The 18,369-nt window shown below is 47.9% G+C and overlaps 3 protein-coding genes across 9 annotated transcripts; 1 reads left to right on the forward strand and 2 right to left on the reverse strand.

Moving 5' to 3' along the window:
• The first annotated feature begins 12 nt into the window (after nucleotides 1-12).
• Nucleotides 13-5,679, forward strand: LOC113208821 (Y+L amino acid transporter 2). The gene is made up of 13 exons (XM_052271624.1): nucleotides 13-152; nucleotides 2,517-2,684; nucleotides 2,789-3,011; nucleotides 3,098-3,213; nucleotides 3,320-3,448; nucleotides 3,527-3,626; nucleotides 3,711-3,755; nucleotides 3,836-3,959; nucleotides 4,053-4,156; nucleotides 4,230-4,326; nucleotides 4,400-4,549; nucleotides 4,637-4,814; nucleotides 4,893-5,679. The coding sequence occupies exons 2-13, from the start codon at nucleotides 2,522-2,524 to the stop codon at nucleotides 4,955-4,957; spliced, it is 1,494 nt and encodes a 497-aa protein (XP_052127584.1). The 5' UTR covers nucleotides 13-152; nucleotides 2,517-2,521; the 3' UTR covers nucleotides 4,958-5,679.
• Nucleotides 5,680-5,778: 99 nt separating this feature from the next.
• On the reverse strand, nucleotides 5,779-10,534 carry LOC113208822 (serine/arginine-rich splicing factor 2). Of its 7 annotated transcripts, none has more exons than XR_008011622.1 (5): nucleotides 10,120-10,534; nucleotides 8,823-8,960; nucleotides 8,527-8,750; nucleotides 8,332-8,387; nucleotides 5,779-5,856 (listed from the first exon to the last, which is right to left on the reverse strand). XR_008011622.1 is itself a non-coding variant. In XM_026426024.2 (5 exons), the coding sequence occupies exons 2-4, from the start codon at nucleotides 9,689-9,691 to the stop codon at nucleotides 8,528-8,530; spliced, it is 543 nt and encodes a 180-aa protein (XP_026281809.1). In that variant the 5' UTR covers nucleotides 9,692-9,739; nucleotides 10,120-10,269; the 3' UTR covers nucleotides 7,285-8,387; nucleotide 8,527. The 7 variants fall into 7 exon arrangements, 5 of the variants coding, with proteins under 5 accessions (XP_026281809.1, XP_026281808.1, XP_026281806.1 ...); XR_003303538.2 differs by having other exon boundaries at nucleotides 5,779-7,157; XM_026426024.2 differs by lacking the exon at nucleotides 5,779-5,856 and adding an exon at nucleotides 9,510-9,739 and having other exon boundaries at nucleotides 7,285-8,387; nucleotides 10,120-10,269.
• Nucleotides 10,535-11,279: 745 nt separating this feature from the next.
• On the reverse strand, nucleotides 11,280-17,334 carry LOC113208895 (serine protease inhibitor 42Dd-like). The gene is made up of 7 exons (XM_026426144.2): nucleotides 17,182-17,334; nucleotides 14,959-15,086; nucleotides 13,296-13,481; nucleotides 12,970-13,207; nucleotides 12,671-12,888; nucleotides 12,400-12,591; nucleotides 11,280-12,294 (listed from the first exon to the last, which is right to left on the reverse strand). The coding sequence occupies exons 1-7, from the start codon at nucleotides 17,222-17,224 to the stop codon at nucleotides 11,833-11,835; spliced, it is 1,467 nt and encodes a 488-aa protein (XP_026281929.1). The 5' UTR covers nucleotides 17,225-17,334; the 3' UTR covers nucleotides 11,280-11,832.
• Between the last annotated feature and the right edge of the window lie 1,035 nt (nucleotides 17,335-18,369).

Consider the following 18,369-nt stretch of genomic DNA (forward strand, 5'->3'; position numbering starts at 1 on the left):
CCCCCGACCCTCTATTGAATCAGCACCCCATCCCAACCGCAACCGGTCTGCTCCTCGGCGGCGGTGCACATGTGTTTTGTAGCTTGGCGGAGTCGGAGAAGCAACAACTGCGTACCTCCCTGATCCTGTAACGGCGCAACCTCTACCCCCGGGTAAATACTTTATTTGTCATAAAATCCTACCAGGCATGCTGTGCCTGTGGCCGTTTGAGGTGTCACTCAAAAAGCCTTTCGGAACTCTGCGCTTTTCTATTCTTGTGCCGCAAAAGAGAGGTTATGGGGGTTACAAGCTTTGCACCCCCGCAGAAATATTTTTACCCAGTACATTTACAAATGGTGACAGAAACTCTGCATCTCTTGTCTCACTCAATCTGCGCCATTATATCGAAGCGAATTCATGTTCTCGAGCATGGTTAAATATTACCGGCCTTTGCTGCTTGGCCATGCTTTACTGTTAGGGGTTGATTGGCATTAAGGGTGGGAGTGGATATTGCACATGTCTTTATCCCCCATCAAAATCGAAATAGTTTTTGACTACGTCCACAAGCTACTGATAAATTCTATTGAAGTGTAAAGTGTTTTGTATTTATTTCCTGACAAATTGCTTTAGGATGGTTATTTTATATGGCTCCAGATTGCCGCAAAACCGCACACCTCCTTTTTTTCCCGCTTATCAATTAAGTCCTGAACTCCGTTATCTTTTATTGTTATTGGTTGGATTTTGCATCCTGAACTTAGACCTCACATATGTTCTGCTGTATGTGAATAATTTTATTTATTTCCATTTATTTATGGGTGAAGTCAAGAGGCCAAGGCCCTGTTTTGAATATAAAATTAAAGTAATGTTTTTTAGGTGGTGAACCTTGGATGATTGATAGTATATTAAGAGTTAATTGAATTCTCAAGTAAATGTTAAGTTTGATATGGTTTTTAAAATTGAATTCGACATTAGTTATTTGAATGGCTTCTGGCAGGCTATTCTAGAGAAGACAACTGTATTTGTATTTGTATTTATTTGTGCAAAGATGGCGGTCACAATTGCATAAGTCAGATAGGAGAGGGGGCAATAACAGGCACTTCAGAGCAACATTTGACATTTGTGACATGAGGAGCAACTCATAACTCCTCCCAACTGTACAGTTCCCTTTCAATTAAATAATTTTTTAATCTACATTGGAAACATTTTAATGATACGGCATCCTTGAGTGCATCTGGCAATTTATTAAAGAAAATCGCTCCCATGTGGGAGGGATTAACTTTTACCACGTTTGACTTTGAGCGTTCTATATGCATATTTTTATTATTTCGCGTAGGGTACTCATGTATGGAATTTACCAGCCTTGTGTGTTTTGGATTTGCCAGAGTAAAGATGATGCATCTATATACATATAGTGCATGGACCGTTAGGAGTCTATTTTTTATGAAGTATCCTCTACAGGATGCAAAAGCTGGCAAATTTGACAGTATCCTCACTGCATTTTTTTGTGTACTAAACATACTTGTTCAGGTCACTTTTAGTGGCATAGCCACCCCATATTGAGATACCATACGAGAGAATAGGAAATACAAACGCGTAGTAAACTAGAAGAAGAGTGTGGTGATCCACCACTTGGGATATCTGTCTAATGACATACACGCTCTTCCTCAGCTTACTTACAATTACATCCAGATGCGCTCTCCAGGAAAGCCGGTTATCGACAGTCAGTCCAAGAAAGACAGTAGTACTTTCTTCAGCTATGCTAAGATCTCCAACAGTTAGATTTAGTTTTTCAGGGGTGTCCCTTAACTGGAATAACATTACACAGGTTTTTTTAAGGTTGACAATCAAGTTTAGACTACTAAGGAATTTAGTGGCTCCTTCAAGTATTTTTAAAGTTTTATCTCTAACATCAGCCAGATTAATTCCAGTGATGATGATATTAGCATCATCAGCGTACATAATTGGATAACACTTTTGAGATATTTTTTAAAATTGTGCTAAGAACAAAACTATTTAGTGGATTTTATGAGAGGAATATTGATATTGATGGAGGTTCGTATACAGTAGGAGTAGGTGATAGAATTCAGAATCATCTGAGCTCTTGTGCAGTAGAATTTTTGTTGTACACAGAGTCTAATAATTTAAATTTGTCACATTTTCTTACATTTAACCAATAATGTTTTGGTGTTTTGAATGTGGAAATGATTTACTTAATGTCCTCGTAAAATTATCAATAAAACCCAATTCCATTGTGGCTGTATCACCTTAAGAGAAATAACAGATAACAGATAACAGATCCATTTCAGGAAGGTAATTCATGCTGTTTGATCATGGTTTATTCCACTAAAGTAGCATTTATTGCAAAATATGTTCATTGAAACATTTTTGAATCGACAGAGAGCAAGAGAAACCTGTGTAAGATGGATCTGTTATCTGTTATTTGTTATCTGCTGTTATCTGTTATTTCTCTTAAGGTGATACAGCCGTATGAAGGCGATTAACTTAAATCCTATTTTCTATTAACATTTTGTTTTCAGTGACAATGGCAGGGGGCAGTGGAGGTCAAGATGGCTCCGTTACTTCAACACTCGTCACACCTAAAGATGAAAATAAGGCTAGTTGGGAGGGTGATAAAGTTCAAATGAAGAAACAACTAGGATTACTAGAAGGTGTTGCTATTATCTTAGGAATCATCTTTGGTTCAGGTAAACTATCCTCCATAATGAGCAATTCATAATACATCAGTCCTAGAATTCAAAATATCACAGTGAGAATAAAATTAAATTGGTTTCACCTTTCTGATCTATAGGTATCTTTATGACCCCTGGTGGTGTTATAAAGGGAGCAGGATCAGTTGGTTTCTCACTAGCAGTATGGGCTATGTGTGGGCTGATGTCCATGGTGGGTGCCTTGTGTTATGCAGAACTTGGCACCTCTATTCCAAAATCTGGTGGCGATTATGCATACCTTTTTGAAATATTTGGTCCTCTGCCTGCATTTCTTTACCTTTGGGATGCCATGCTGGTCTTTGTGTAAGAAATACCTCGTGAAATTTTTATATTTCATTTTTTCATTTTAACTCATTTTTTATCTGATATTTTTTACATTTTTAACTTAGGCCAACCACAAATGCCATCATGGGCTTAACATTTGCAAGATATGTTATACAACCATTCTTTCCTGAATGTCATGCTCCTGATGCTGCCATTAGGATGGTTGCAGCAACTACTATATGTAAGTTATTGACACCCACCCCCTCTTTTTCCCTTCCTTTTAATCTCATGATTTCTTCTATCATCATTTTTTAATTCCTTGCCTTAACTCAACATAATAATTGCAGGCTTTTTAACTTGGATCAACTGTCATGGTGTCAAGTCCACTACAAAGTTGCAAAATGTATTTATGTTTGCAAAAATTGGTGCCCTTGTTATCATCATCGTAGCCGGACTGATTTACCTAATGCTGCCTGGTAAGAATTTTTCGTTTTAAGTTTATTAAATTATGCCAGTTACTCAATCGTTTACAACATCCATCTTGATGACTGCAGGTGGAACGAGTAATTTTGACAACATGTTTGATGGAACCAGCACTAGTGTTTCCAAAGTATCTGTTGCATTTTATTCTGGCATATTTTCGTACTCTGGATGGTGAGCATGTTTTTGTTTTGTTTAGTATACTCAAGTACTCTAAACTTTTTGTACAAATTTTCTTTGACCCAAATATTTCTCTAGGAACTATCTCAACTTTATGACAGAAGAACTTGTTAATCCATATGTGTATGTATAGTATTCAGCTATTCTCTTTTTTGTATATACTTCCTATATGGTTGATTTTATTTGATATATATGTGTTTTAGGAATTTACCACGAGCCATTTACATATCTCTTCCTGTGGTAACCCTTGCATATGTCCTTGCAAATGTTGCATATTTAGCTGTACTTACTACTTCAGAGGCATTATCTTCCAATGCCATTGCTTTTGTGGGTATTTTGGATAATACTTTATGTGGAACTATGTATTTCTGTGTAAGTTAAATATTATTGGCATGTTTGTTTTTCATTCCCTCTACTTAGTCTTTTGCTGAAAGAGCTCTTGGACCAGTATCAGGAGTTATGCCATTCCTTGTTGCACTTTCTGCTTTTGGAGGACTCAGTGTGCACATTATGACTTCCTCAAGGTACTAGAAAATGTTAGTGAACTCACTTCAGATTTTAGCTTTTAACTTTTCTAACAAAGTATTTTTCTTTCAGAATGTGCTTTGTTGGGGCTCGTTATGGGCATTTTCCTGCTTTGTTGTCACATATCAACATTCAACGGTACACACCAGTGCCAAGCTTAGTCTTTCTTGTAAGTAGTGCGCTTAACAAAATTCTTTAAAGACGTAAATGTCAATCATTTAATTAAATTTCTATTTCTACAGTGTATTTTATCCCTCATCATGCTGTGCTCAAGTGATGTAAATATGCTGATCACTTACTCCACTTTTGTTGAATCATTTTTCATAATGTTGTCTGTCAGTGGGGTTCTGTGGCTCCGTTATAAGCAGCCTAATCTGGAAAGACCTATCAAGGTATTTTTAAAAAAAATTTTAATGCTAGTTTACTGCCACTGCTACTGAAAGCATCCTGCTAATTGTGAAAATTTTATCATTTTCAAGGTCACTATTTGGATACCCATATTTTTTGTTCTTGTTTGCTTGTTTTTGCTGATTGTGCCAGTGTTTGAAGCCCCATGGGAAGTATTGGTTGGTTGTCTTATCACTATAACTGGCATTCCTGTATACTTTATTTTTATTGCTCAAGAGAGAAAGCCAGAAGTGTTCAACAATGCAATGGGTAGGTCATATATTTTTCACTGATAACGTTTTAATGTTTCAATATTTCTTGACATTTTTCTTCTTGTGAATTTTTCAGTTTCCGTCACTCATTTTGTACAGAAGCTCTTCTTATCCGCAAAAGAAGATAAAGGAGAGGATTGAAATTTATGCAATTGTTCCCAGTGCTTCCCACTGTTTCTTTTAATTGGTCTTCAGTTTTACCCTTGACACTGAAGCCTACTTCTCATTTTATGACTATGAGCTTCAGCCTTTTGTCCTCTGAATACCTTATTATTCCTGCTGAGACTATTAAGCTGTTCCTCTGCTACCCATTTTCCTCCTCACTTTAAAACAAAATTTTAAAAATCGATTTTGATATTTGTCACTTTGACAATAGGTGAGGAGTTGAATCAAAATGCAGCATGCATTACCAAGAACTTGCCATTGTTTTATGCTTTTTCTTACAGATATCTCCTCTACTTCTCCTTGTGATGTAAATTTTTTCATTGGATAGCACATTGTACTATATCATCATTTTCATTTTAGTGTCATTTTGTACATACTCAAGTATGTGCTTACTCTCACATCAGTATTAAAGAAATAAGAACGCTTTACTGTTAAAATTAAGTTGTAGGTCATTTCCTTTTTTCTTCAAAAAGTGCCAAAGATGTATCTCTTCTCTTGAATAGCATGACTGATAGTATTTCCCTATCTGTATTAGACTTCTGCACTGGACCATACTGGGTCCCTGAAGCATCACAATCTACCTGATGAACTGTATCGTTAAGTGAAGAAAAAATATTTTGAATAACTGAAAATTGTCTTTCTTGTCAAATATTTAGAGCTAGTGTTGACAATAAAGTTCAAATTCCAAGAATATTTTATTTAAAGTGGTTGTAATTGTTGGAACAAACTGGGTGTGTGCTGGGGATCAAGCTTGCAAGGGTGAATGTTTATGGATGGAACAGTTAAAGAGAGTCAACTTAAAGAGCACAGTAATTTATTGTCATTGATTTTGAAGACAAAGTATTTAAAAATAGGAAGTCAGGAGCAACACTGATCTGTAAAAAACAAAAGTTAGTAACATAGTAGCACATACCAGATGAAAAAAAAGTTAGGAGGCCAGAGTACTTTAAAATTGTTCTTGATATATTAAGACAAAAAAAAAAAGAATTGAATATCCTCCATTGATAAAAACAATAAGTCAAGGCCTTCTAAGCTTTTCGGGGGTTTAAATGATGGTGTACTTTGAAGTTAACCATCATACCTACCCAGTACACAACTATTCCAAAAGCAGCAACCAAAGACCCACAAAGACCTCCCACATGCACAACACAACTGATCGACGAGAAAACCAGAGCAGATACCAACACCGCATCCACCACAAACATAAAGGGAGTTTAACAGCAAGTTTTCCCATCAGCTGTACTGAATATATGAAACTCTACATGTAAGGCAGAGGATTAAGCAATATTTTTCGCTAGCTATTAAAGTATGCAATACATAAGACCAACATAAATCAGCATCATAGGCATAAATTGTTTCAAAGTAACTTCTGACCACATGCAGAGGAATTGTGTGAAGGAGCCATGCATGCTACATCTCAAAGAAATTTAAAAATATGAACTGTTTAAACAGAAAAAAAGGCATCTGCAGATCACTTCAGATTAATTCGCTACTTTAAACTCTGCCAATTGGAAGTTAATAGCAGTGCAAATAGATACAGAAGTATTTATATGGGTAACTATGAAGTGATGTTCCAGGCCCCAGAGTGAACTACATAAGTACTCATTACTCAATACTTTTATGCACTTAGGAGGAAAGTCTTTTCATACCCACCTTAATAAATTGTGCAGCATACTATGATAAAGGTCGAAGTTTTGAAGGATTAAGGTTTAAATATTCAGGCAAGGTGAAAATAAAATAATCTTAAGGCAAATGGCAAAGTGATCAGAAAAATTTTGAAAAGAGATTAAGGGAAATGATAAAAGGAATCTACAAAACATTACGCAATTGGAAAATAAATATTTAACATGACCGTATTTATGAGGCCATTTGCTAAAAGATTGTGTAATGGTGTAAGTAGGGAAAGCCTGATGTGATTGTTAAGGCGAGGAGAGATTTTTTTTAACACTCTTTGAGTGTTTGGCCAACATTACGGACTCAGCGACTGAGGAAACTGCCTGCCCCGAATATGTCAGCCAATCAGCAACCCGCACGCTCGCCACGCCTCGAACGTCTCGTCTCGCATGTCTCGTGTCTCGCCTGGAGCTCGCAACACCCCGATCTCAGCATGACTCTCGTAACCGCAACCCCCAACCTCTGCACTCGTTACCGCTACCACAGCGCACGGACTCGCGCCCTGTGGCACCCAAAATACAGAGGGTCAGCTCAAAACATTTCAAAGATTATCAACATACATAGTAAATGTTCAGATAAAAGAGGGAGGTCCATTAAAGACCAACATTTGCAAACCAACACTTTATAAGTATACTTTCAGATATTTCTTTAATTTTGACACTAAGACATAATACAGCATTTAACATGCTGCCTATAGACATAACTTGCAAAAAGAGCACACATTCGCTGCTCAACACTAGCATTTAAAATACAAACCCTCACATTTAAACACGATTAAATCCATAAGGCCAATTTTAACAAGTTATGAAATAGCAATAGAGACTGAGTAGCAATATAGACTATCAATTCCAAAAGATATAAATATATTTATGAGAAAACCAGAAACACATCTCTAGTAAGGGAAATTGATTTATTTTAAATGTATACTACTATATTAATGCAGTACAGTGACTAATGCATATATTACACTTAACACTTCACAAGCTTATTGCAACGAAGAACTAAAGACAATGCACAGTTAAATCGACTGATCAGAATTATTTTAATTGGAAATGATTGAAATTAAATGATGTCCTACTTTATCAGAAAGATCTTCCCTCAGGAAGTTGCAATATTACTCTAAATCCCGGCCGTTCAACTTGAATTTAACTATATGATAGCCTCAAAACCCACAAAAAATGATGTATCTCACTAAGGAATTCTGCTGTTCAGATCAATAGCTACGATAGAAACAAAATGACAAAGTTTGCCTTTGCTAATGATGAATGTCTCATCCCTCACTCTTCGATGCAAATAATTAAAATTTACCTAGCGACTGAAATTTAAATGTATTGAATGTAACTAACCATTGAGTAAGGGGAGACTAATGATATTGAAAAAAGAACAATCTCGTTAAATAAAGCCTAGACTCTATCCTACAATTGAAATGGGAGTACAAAATAAAGTCAAAACAAACTTGTGATTTGTAAAACTTCTACGAGCGTACACAAACAGAAGCAGTTGCATGAAGCTTCATTATCAAGTGTACATTAAAAATGCAGGGGGAACTGCAAACAGGTTATAAATGGTCATATTGACCACAACCTTCAGTCACATAAAATTCGTGTCATCTTGTTTCATTGTCAAGTTATGGATGTTGAGGGAGATAAATATATGAACTTTAAAATGCATTATACCTTTAAATGAAGCACCAAACAGCGCTCACTCCCCCAAAACCATATGCACGCTCAATCTGCAACAAACCAAGTGCCAAAGGCATTAAACAAAAAAATCCAACAAGACAGTCAAAACTAACAAAAACAGAGAAATCTAGATTATTTAACAGTCAACCAACTAATGATTGTTGAAAGAAATTGGGTACTGTACTGTACCTTAATCTTTGGACTTAGAACGTGATTTGCTGGTGCGTTCTGCCCTCTCAGCACTCTTAGACCTGGACCTGGATCTGCCTCGTGAGCTCTTGCTGTCTGAACGAGAGCGAGATCGTGACCTGGAGTAAGAGCGGCGGCGAGATCGCGATCTGGAGTAGCGAGAGCGGGACCTGGAACGGCTACGGCTGCGAGAGCGACGCCTGGATCTTGAACGGGACCGGCTGCTTAAACAAAATGTAGTAGATTAATAAGTGCACACAGTCGAATAACATATTCTCAACTGGATTGCAACCAACCTTCTTCTGCGGCTGCTCCTACGGTATGGTGAAGAGGGACGACCATAGCGGGCCATCTGAACTCTCAATTCCCTGCCATCAAGGAGTCTTCCATCCATAGCATCCAATGCATCTTCAGCATCCCTTTTGTCATAGAACCTAAAAGGCAAATTAAAAAGAAAGATTATAAAGTTGTCAACATACGCTCCTTCACTCAGAAGCTTCGACTGTGAATAAATAAAGCAAACAGACATGATACTCGCGTGTACGGATCGCTTTCTACCAAGTAACAAAAGAAAACAAATAATGGCTTGCTACCCTTCTACTCCCTAATTTTTTCAAACAGTCGTAGACTGTCACCTAGCACCCTCTCAATATAAAGATGGATTCAAGCTTACGTCAAACTTAAGTCATATTCCTCAATGTCTCCGCAAGTGAGTGTCAAGGGATATGGCTTTAAATAATCAGGGCAAAGCCCACCATCAGTCATAGAAGTAAAAATGCAAAGCACGAGTGACCACTATCTGGCTACCGTCTACCTCCTCTGGACCCTGGCCAGGACTGAACGGACATTTTCCCTCTCAAGAGGTAGGCCATCAACCTAGATACACAGCCCGCATAGGGGTGGGCGCTAGGCAATAGGCCAGCAAAGGCGAAGGGCATAGCGTCCCTAGCAAGCTCTGCCGCGCCAGTAGTCCGGTCACTCACCTCACAAACGCGAATCCGCGGCTCTCGCGAGAGAATCTGTCGCGGGGGATGTAAATGTCTCCCACCTCCCCGCACCGCTCGAACACGCGCCTCAAGTCTTCAGGCGTGGTGCGATACGTGAGGTTGTCTACTTTCAGGGACACCATGCCGTCGATGCGGGGCGGAGGGCGACCGTAACTCATTTTGAAGCACAGGCAAGGTCTCTCGCCGACACAGGAGAAATTGAAACACTAAAGAATTGTTTGACACGTCAGTTCGTTGAACCAAATGCTCGGGAGACCTGCGACTAGGACCTAATCAAGATGGCGGCATCGTGCTGAGGGAGAAGAAAAAATCCGACCAAATGACGCACCAAACCGGAACGGCGTAGTCAAAGCAACATCAGGTTGCTACAATAAATTGGAGGGGATCAATTTTTCTTGTTCGTTGCCTAAACAACCATCCAATAAGCAAGTTTGAGCATGCGCGATGGATGCGCATCTAAGGCCAACAACAAAAACATTCCAGAAGAGAAAATATCATGGACGCTCAGTTGTTCCCAGTAGTGAGCCGCCCCACTACGCACTCCAAGCTGGTGGCCATAAAACAGTGAAATTAAACAAATACTCACCTCACGAAGGCAAATCCTCGACTTTCCCGAGAGAATCTGTCTTTAGGGATGTACACATCGCCAACTTCACCAAATTTTTCAAACACTCGTCGCAAATCGTCGGTCGTCGTTCGGTAGGTCAGGTTCCCTACTTTCAGAGACACCATGCCATCAATTCTCGGCGGAGGTCTACCGTAACTCATGGTTGGATCTTTGAGATTCAAAACACACGAAAAGGAACGGGTAGAGTGTTAATCTACCCGACAACTATAAATTTGGGGCACTTTCCGATGCGGGACGGGGAAAACGACGCCTAATTCACGGAGCGATTTTTTTCCAACTCTCCACGAACATGGCTGATTGGCGGCGAGGCGGCTGGCTCGAGCTCGGCTCGGGACGGGACGGAACGGACTCTGGCTGGGGGCTGACGTCACTGAGCCAGGCGCTGTAGCCAAAAACCCGGAAAGAGGACCCGTGGCGCCCTCAGCAGCGAGCGGAGCGCGGCGCGGAGGGGTTTTTAAAACGCGGCGTGCGCCGGCGGCGTGCCTTGGGCCGGGATGAAGCGCAGGCTCCGGCAGGACCAGCCAAACTTGTTGTCTTTCGAGGCGACGTTCGCACGGGAAATGGCCGACATGGTTGAAGCCACGCAGGCACTTTACCGTCCCTCTGTTGCAGACAATGGTGACACAGAGGAAACGAAAAAAGTTTACTTCGCAGTCAGGATTATTTACTTGCGCTTAATAATTATGCGGCGTGCGTGTATGGGGTTCATACGTTTTCAATTTCATTTGGCCTTGATTACATTCTTATCATGATCGGACCGCGATCGGATTTTGTTAATGTCACCATTCATATGATCAATATTCTCTATCAACTTAGTAATTTTCGATGCCATAAACAGCAACTGCGGGGAGCGCGGCCGCCACAACCGAGTGCCGTGTGCTGCTTGAGGGGAAAGGGCGAGGAAGAGGTGGGGGGTGCACTTTGCTCTCCGGTAAAGAGTCTTGGAGCCGTCTAAAAATCTTTTAATGTGTGTTACTATTACATCCCATTCATTGAGGGCGTGATTTTGGCGTAAGACTGTATAAGTTTTGGTAACCCCCCCCCCCCCATTTTTCTTCATTTGCTGATTGCACGACGGGGCACAGCACAGGGCTCACAAAATTAAGCAGTCATCTTCGTTAACTATAACTTCTAAAAACGTTTTATTTAAAAAAAAATACAAATTAAGTAATTAACCACCGTACGGAAATCACAGCATACATAAATATTATCTTAGTCAAACTAAACTCGATCCTTAACGTTTACATCAAATCTATAAATCTAAAATAAAATAATAATAAAATAACAGTCTCCTCTGAAAAAGAAAGGGCATAACAACAGTATGTGAGGAAAAAGTATGGCATACGTAGCATATGGCCATCTCTACAGTCGCCCAACAATGCTCCGTCCAATGTTGACGTATGGCATGACAAAAGTCTCATAGGTACATACTTTTACTTAAGTATCAACACTGGGGGAATTTTTTCGGCGATGGGAAATAAATTACTGCTCTTTGTCGTTTCTCCTCCTTCGCCTTCACCTTCTCCTCCTCCATCTCGTCCTCGTCCTCATCTGTTTCGAAACTTCAAAACAAAGTCAAAGTGTACAGATAGTACGTTTCGGGGCGTGAAGTATAGCCGGCTCATTCTAATGACCACTTGGAGTACGCAAAGCAGCGAAGCACGCGCCATTCTACTCCTGCTTGCTATTTGATGGGAACTTGATGTTGGCCTGCTCCGCATCGGGGGCGGGCTTCATCTCCTGAACGCGCATGGACACCAACGGGACCGCGGGCTCGGAGGCGGACGGCGAGGCGGCGGCGGGCACGGACTCGTTGGCGGCGGCGGGCGCGGCGGGCACGGCGGGGGCCTCGTCGGGTCGGGACACGCGGCCCGCGAACAGGAAGCTGCTCGTCTTGCTATCCCGGATGAAGAACAGGAAGGGGTGGTCGGCCTTGAACTTGGGCTGGGGGCCGCCCATCAGCGGCACGACCAGGGCGCCCGACGTGCCGGCGGCCACGGCGCCGCGCTCGTCCACCACGATCTTGGCCTTGTGGAACACGTTGCTGACGGCAGGCTCCAGCAGCTTGGCCATGTCCTGCTTCACCATGCGGGTCAGGTTGGCCGACGGGGTGAAGACATCCTTCACGTGGAGCTGCAGCGCAAAAGTCAAAACTTAAAACCGTCCATCGGGAAAGGAGGGGGGGGGGCAGACGCGAGTGGGAACGGACCAAGCGACGCCCATGTCACTCCACCTCACCTTCTGCAGGAAGGGCACAAGGTCCGCCTCGTAGTCGATGGTGAACTTGGGCAGCAGAACGACGTAGTCGGACTCCTCCATGTCGTCCTTGCTGAGCACCTGCAGAAGGTTGCCGAAGAGCAGGTTCCGCATGAGCTGTGGCATGCCGTCCCTCCTCTCGGGCAGCAAGATCAGCATGGAGTAGCGCCCGTCCTGCAGGGAACGACAAAGCGTTAGCGGGATACACGTGAGGACGACGGTCGGGGACGACATGTCAACTAGAGCAACTTACATCGTACGGCATCTCGAGCAAAGTGGCGTCCAGCTCGTGGACGAGCTTGCTCTTGAAGGTGCCCATGGTCTCCATCATCTGCACCTTGAGGCACTCGCCCGTGTCGGGGTAGAAGCAAGTGCCCGAGCTCGTCGAGTCGGGGTCGAAAGCCGTCTGCCATTTGCCCTGGAAGTAGACGGCGTTGGCCAGCACCATCACGGTCTCCTCGCTCAAGCTGGCTGCGATGGAATACACACAGGTGAGTAAAATGATCCAGACTCCGCAATTGAAAATAAGGTATTTTAGATGTTATCTCTTACATTCCTCCACGAGACTCGGCACGAGTCCGTGTGTGGCCATGTTGACCCACTTGTTGACGGCGGCGGCCGACTGCATCGTGTCGCTCATGTTGACCGACTGGGCCGTGGCCCGGTAGTGCGCCAGCGCCTCCTGGTACTTGGGGTTCAGTGCCAACTTGTCCGACACGAACACCTGGCTGGCCAGCTCCAGGGTGGAGCTGGGCACCAGCTCGCCCTTCTTCAGCGTCTTCTTGACGAACTAGTCAGTAGCAGATATTCGGTTAGTGTAACTGTTGGCGGGCGCGAGTTGGGCGTGGGCCACGGTGTGGACAGACCGGCGGACTCACCATCAGGTCCTTCTGGTACTGGTGCAGCTTGTTCTCCTGGAGTTCCCTGCTGCGGCCGGTGAGGCGGAGGGCGGCGCCGATCTCGTCCGCGGTGCTCCCGTCGGCGCCCTCCCACAGCATGGACAGCGCCGTCTTGACGCTGACGGGGGACAGGACGATGTTGCCGGCATCGTTCTGCGCGGCGAGCTGCGAACAGAGAAGGGGGCAGTGGAGGTCAAGAGCGTCATGACGGCGAATAACAGATCAGAGTTGGTGAGCAGGCTCGGCTTTACGAGGCCTGCGCTAATCCCTTTGTAATGTGCTCCAGCGTAATCCGCCTCATTTATCTCCCGACCACGACTCAGCGTAAACTACGCCAAAACTAGCGTATGTATCACTAGCGTCGCAGCAGCCGGCGTCACAAACGGACGAGGACGCGTCTCGCACGAACAGTCGTCTCCTTTTTTTGACGTCAGCAAGCAAGTTGTTCCGTTGATCACCAATACGCACACGTCCCCACGTACACATACCCACATGTACACTCCCCACAGACAGACCACAACACAACAACAGCCTCGGGCGTGGATTTACCCCCCCCCCCTCTTCTCCTACCCTCGACGTCGACGTGTATGATGTGCCCTTCTTTTCGTGTAGCTGTGTCAATGCCGTATTCAACTCCAGCGCGGTTCTGAAGGGTGATTCAAGCAGACGGAAAAAGACTCCCCTCGGATCAGTCATCCCCACCCCACACCTCGCCCATCCAGGAGCGTCATGTGGAAGTGGGGTTGACGTGAAAGGCCATGGACTCAGAACATACAGCCGATAAAAACGGAGCAAGTAGTGCAGGCGTTTCCTCATTACGCAGGAGCGGAAAACGGACAGGGCACATGTTAGGACACTTGTGTGTGTGTGTGTGTGTGTGTGTGTGTGTGTGTGCAGGCGCGCGCGCCTGAGGAGCAAGGCCGATCGGATGGGAATACCCCGATGACGACCTACGTGCGACGACGTCTCGCACGTGACACCGATGATGGTCGGAGCGCCAAACTCGCTTGTTTTATTTTAATACTGGTGGTGATTTGCAAAATAAACGTATTTGGTCCTCCGTCTGTCTGGATGGGCGCCAAGTCGTGACGATGAGCCTACATAAAGCTTTCTCTGGCCCTCCAGCCGCGATGCTGTCTCGAGCCGTCCGCACGTCACTACTTGGGGGAAGGGGGAGGGGGACACCGAATCGCCCGGCAATGCCCAGCACAGAATACCAGGGGTGCTTGAGTAGTTTATCATGTCCAGCAGGGGTCGATTTAATTGGGCAATGGGGCAGCTGCCCCCCCCCCCCCCCTCTTTCCAGTTGGTCCCAGATGAGGCGCCCTCAAGTATGCAACATGCTCCTGCATGTAGGCAATCCACAGCAGCCTTGCCCCGCCCCTGCGCTAACGCGCTGCTTGTTCGCGCCCTGGCACTCCCGGCCCCCACCGGACCACCCGAGGGGGTGGCATACTTGCCCGGCCCGCCGTCCCCGAGGCAGCGCGGGGTCCAAGCAGCAGGGCGATAGCACCGCGATATCGAGGCTTAGCGGGGTGCATTTCATTCCGGGATTCCCGAAGTTGACACACATTCTGCATTCTGCATTCTGGCGCAGGGGTGGCCCGCGGGTGCGCGGCGTCGCGACAGCCTGTGTCCTTACCTCTAGGAGCTCCAGGTCGATGAAGTTGAACTTGTCGACGGCCACCTCCCGCTGCTGCTGCTGGCGGTACTGCACAACAGGGGACTCGTGGTTGAGCCTGCCATGCCGGGGCTGCGACAGCGACAACCCTGCAAACACCGAGACGAGACGGGACGGGGTTGTTTACTCTGGATAACACGCATGCCTCGTCTTCATCGGGACAAAGAATAAAAGGAAATGGAAGTAAATGAAAACAGATACATCAGGTCGACACGAGGAATTCCCCGGCCATGATTTGTGCACGCAGTTATGTTATCGAGCCGGTATCGCGGCCGGGCCGGGTGGCACTTGCACCCCAGAAGCACTCATCGATTTATCGGAGCTTCTCGCCACCAGCCGCGCCGGGTTTTCCCGCGCCTCGGCCAGTCAATGCCGCTTGCCCCGCGACTCCGTGACATGCCCGCGCGGCCCGGGGCGCTGGGGGGTGCGGCTGGGGACGTAGCGAGGCCCAACAAACTCGCATGGACGCGACTTCAACCCCCCACCCCGTACCGATTTATCGCTCCCCACAAAAAAATGGGAACGTATACCTGTTCTACCTCGCGCATCGTTAGCGAGGACCCCGACCCGATTCTCTCTAAGTGCGTGTTTATCGCGGGACTCGTGGGTCGTATCGGCGGGGGGTTGCTAGATAGAGGTGTTCTCGTTCGATATGAGCGGCAGGCCGACGCCGCGCCCCGGCCGCCTGCGCGACTTGAAGCCCGGGCGAAACTCGTTGCGCCGCCGCCGGCCCAACCCGGTTTGGAGTAAAATCGAAGTGAATGACCCCTTACTGCGGCCTGCCCTGTGGCTCGGCCGGCACTGAGAGGCGCGCGGCCGACGCACCCGCCACGGCGCGCCAGCAGCCGCCCGGCCCGCGGAGTGCGTGGAAAATACCAATGTGCAGCAGCGCAGCGCACTTGAACGCGGCTGGCGCGGCGCGATTGCGCCCCGGGGGGCGGGTCCGGTTCGGGTACGGCACGCGGTGGCCACTCACGCACACCGGGGATTCCCGCCCCATCAACCACGCTGTCGAGAAGGAAACGAAAGGAGAGGGGCGACACCGCGGGCGGGGCGGGCGCGGCGCGGCGCGGAGCGGGGAGGAGCGGAGCGGGTAGGCAGGCAGCGCGCACCCGCGCGCGGCGGGAGAGCCTGCCCTCCAGGCGCTACACCGCGCGACGCCTAGCGACCGCAACCCCTTGCGTCCCCAAAGCCTAAGTAGTATGCGCCTCTAGCTGTCAGCAGTGATGACGGTGATGACCTCCCGATCGGGCCGGACTCGCGACGCCAAAGCGGGGTTTCACAACACGCGGGAATCACAAAAATGATGTCGGTTTTGCCGGGATTGGAGTTAAGAGGATTGGTTGGCGCTGGCAGGTGATTGCGCCCTGGAGGCTCGGCTGAAGTCCAGGATTCCCGGCGCCCAGCGGCCGCTTCCCCTTCGGGACGGCTCCATTCATGCCGGCCCTACTACAAGGGGTGGCCGTCGGCCGTCACCTGCGCGGGCGGGGCGGGGCGGGACGGGGCGGAGCAGAGCTAGGCAGTGCGCCCCAGCCCCGCCCCGCAGCCTCCCTTTCGCCGCCCTCTCTCCGTCGTCTGTCTACGTGCCGGGATCACCGCGTGTTTTTCCCGCTCCGCCCGGCGCATTTTCCTTGTGCGGGAAAACTTGGACGCGGAGGACGGGAGGGACGGGAGCGGAGCCTGACCGGCCAGCCTCAGCAAGAAAAGAGTTGAGCGACGCCGCGCGGAGTACGTTGGTCGCGGCGGCGGAGCGATCGTCCAGCTGTCCGGGGGGAGACACAACAAGTCCGCAACAAAAGGCGTCGCACCGCTCTCTCTCTCACTTCGCACTGCTCGCACCGGGCAATCCTTCCGTCCGAGACACAAAGGACGACTCTGTTGGCGCCTGTTCAGCCGTCTCCCCGGCCCCACAGGGCGTTTGTTGGACAAAGAACAGCAACTGAGTACGAAGTCCGTTGAACATTGACCGCCCGGGTGAGACCGTCGCGAACCGAACCGGTTTGATGTTTTTCCACTTTGGACGCCGCCATGCCAGGGTCTCCGGAGAATGCAGGGGTTCGAAACTCGGCGACTGCGCACCACTCCGGCGTCATCATCCCTGTTGCTGGTCCGTCAGTGTTTGTTCGAGGGCATGGTGAGTGGGCAGCGGCGAGGCGCGGAGAGCTGCGGGTACGAGGTACTCACCACAGAGGCAGAGGACGACGGAGGCGGCAAGGTGGAGCTTCATGTTCGTCGACTTGCTTCTAGGACGCCTCAACGCGAACTGACTGGGATGTGACGGCAACAGACCACTCCGCCCCGCCCCGCCTCACCTCACCTCGCACCCGGTCCAGCTCCGCCCCGCCCGCCGCGCTAAGGCCCTCCTCTCGCCTCTCGTGGGACCGCGGGGCGGGGGCGAGGCGGGGGCGGGGCGGTGGCGGGGGAGGGGCGGGACAGGTGGATCGACGGCGGCGGGCGGTTGGTAGCGGTAGCAGGTGACCTGACCTTGCGTGGAGAACGTACGTACTACCCACCGGGCCCCCGCACCAGCCGTGGACAGACACCCGAACTAAACAAACCAGCTACGGTCGGATGTGCGTCCAGGATCGAGTGCTGAGCTCACCGCGGGAAGAGTTAAATCGGGAGGGCACCCTGCACAGCGCACTCTAGGCCCACCCCGCTCCCGCTACCCCCGCGATTCTGGCAGTCCATCATCATCATGGCTGACCACCGTCTCAAAAAAATGTTGTTTGCGTTTGTGGATCAGCTCATCTGGGCAGAGGAATGTGGCGCATAAAATACCGCTCTGAAAATGGGTTCCTTAGTAATCGCAGTGGCGGTGCTCCGTGCGTCATCGCGCATTCGCCGGCCGTAGCTGTAGCCGGCTGCAGGGGAGGAGGAGGAGGAGGGGCTCTTGCTTCTCCAGCTCGCCTCCAGCCGGCCGGCCCCCTGGAGACCGGGCCGGGGAGCGCCGGCCGGCGCCAGGCGCGCCAGGAGCGCCAGCCAGCCGCGGTTGTGACGGGTCGAGCCGGCGGGGGGGCTGCGCCGGGTCCAGCACCTTGACTTTGGCCCCGAGCGAGACCACTTCCACGCAGCCAGGTGTCGCCGTTTATAGACAAGTCCGCTTTGGGGGGACGGGACACCCGACCATCATTCGAGGAGATGCACCACGTTCTGTACTTTGTGGCGGCTTAGCGCGCTTTGGGTGGGGGGACCAACAAACCAACACGACGGTCCAGTCAAACCGGATGCTGCATCGTGATGCTGCGGGAACGAAATGGGATGGGTACCGAGGGCGGAGCGACCGCAGGTGCTGGGGAGCGCGGCCTAGGCGGGCACTGCGCAGGATGCGGGTGGGGGCGCTCGTGTGGCGTGGTGTGGCGGGGTGGGGTG

Source organism: Frankliniella occidentalis, unplaced genomic scaffold (assembly GCF_000697945.3).
Source record: "Frankliniella occidentalis isolate FOCC.00 unplaced genomic scaffold, Focc_3.1 Scaffold168, whole genome shotgun sequence".
Classification (NCBI taxonomy): domain Eukaryota; kingdom Metazoa; phylum Arthropoda; class Insecta; order Thysanoptera; family Thripidae; genus Frankliniella; species Frankliniella occidentalis.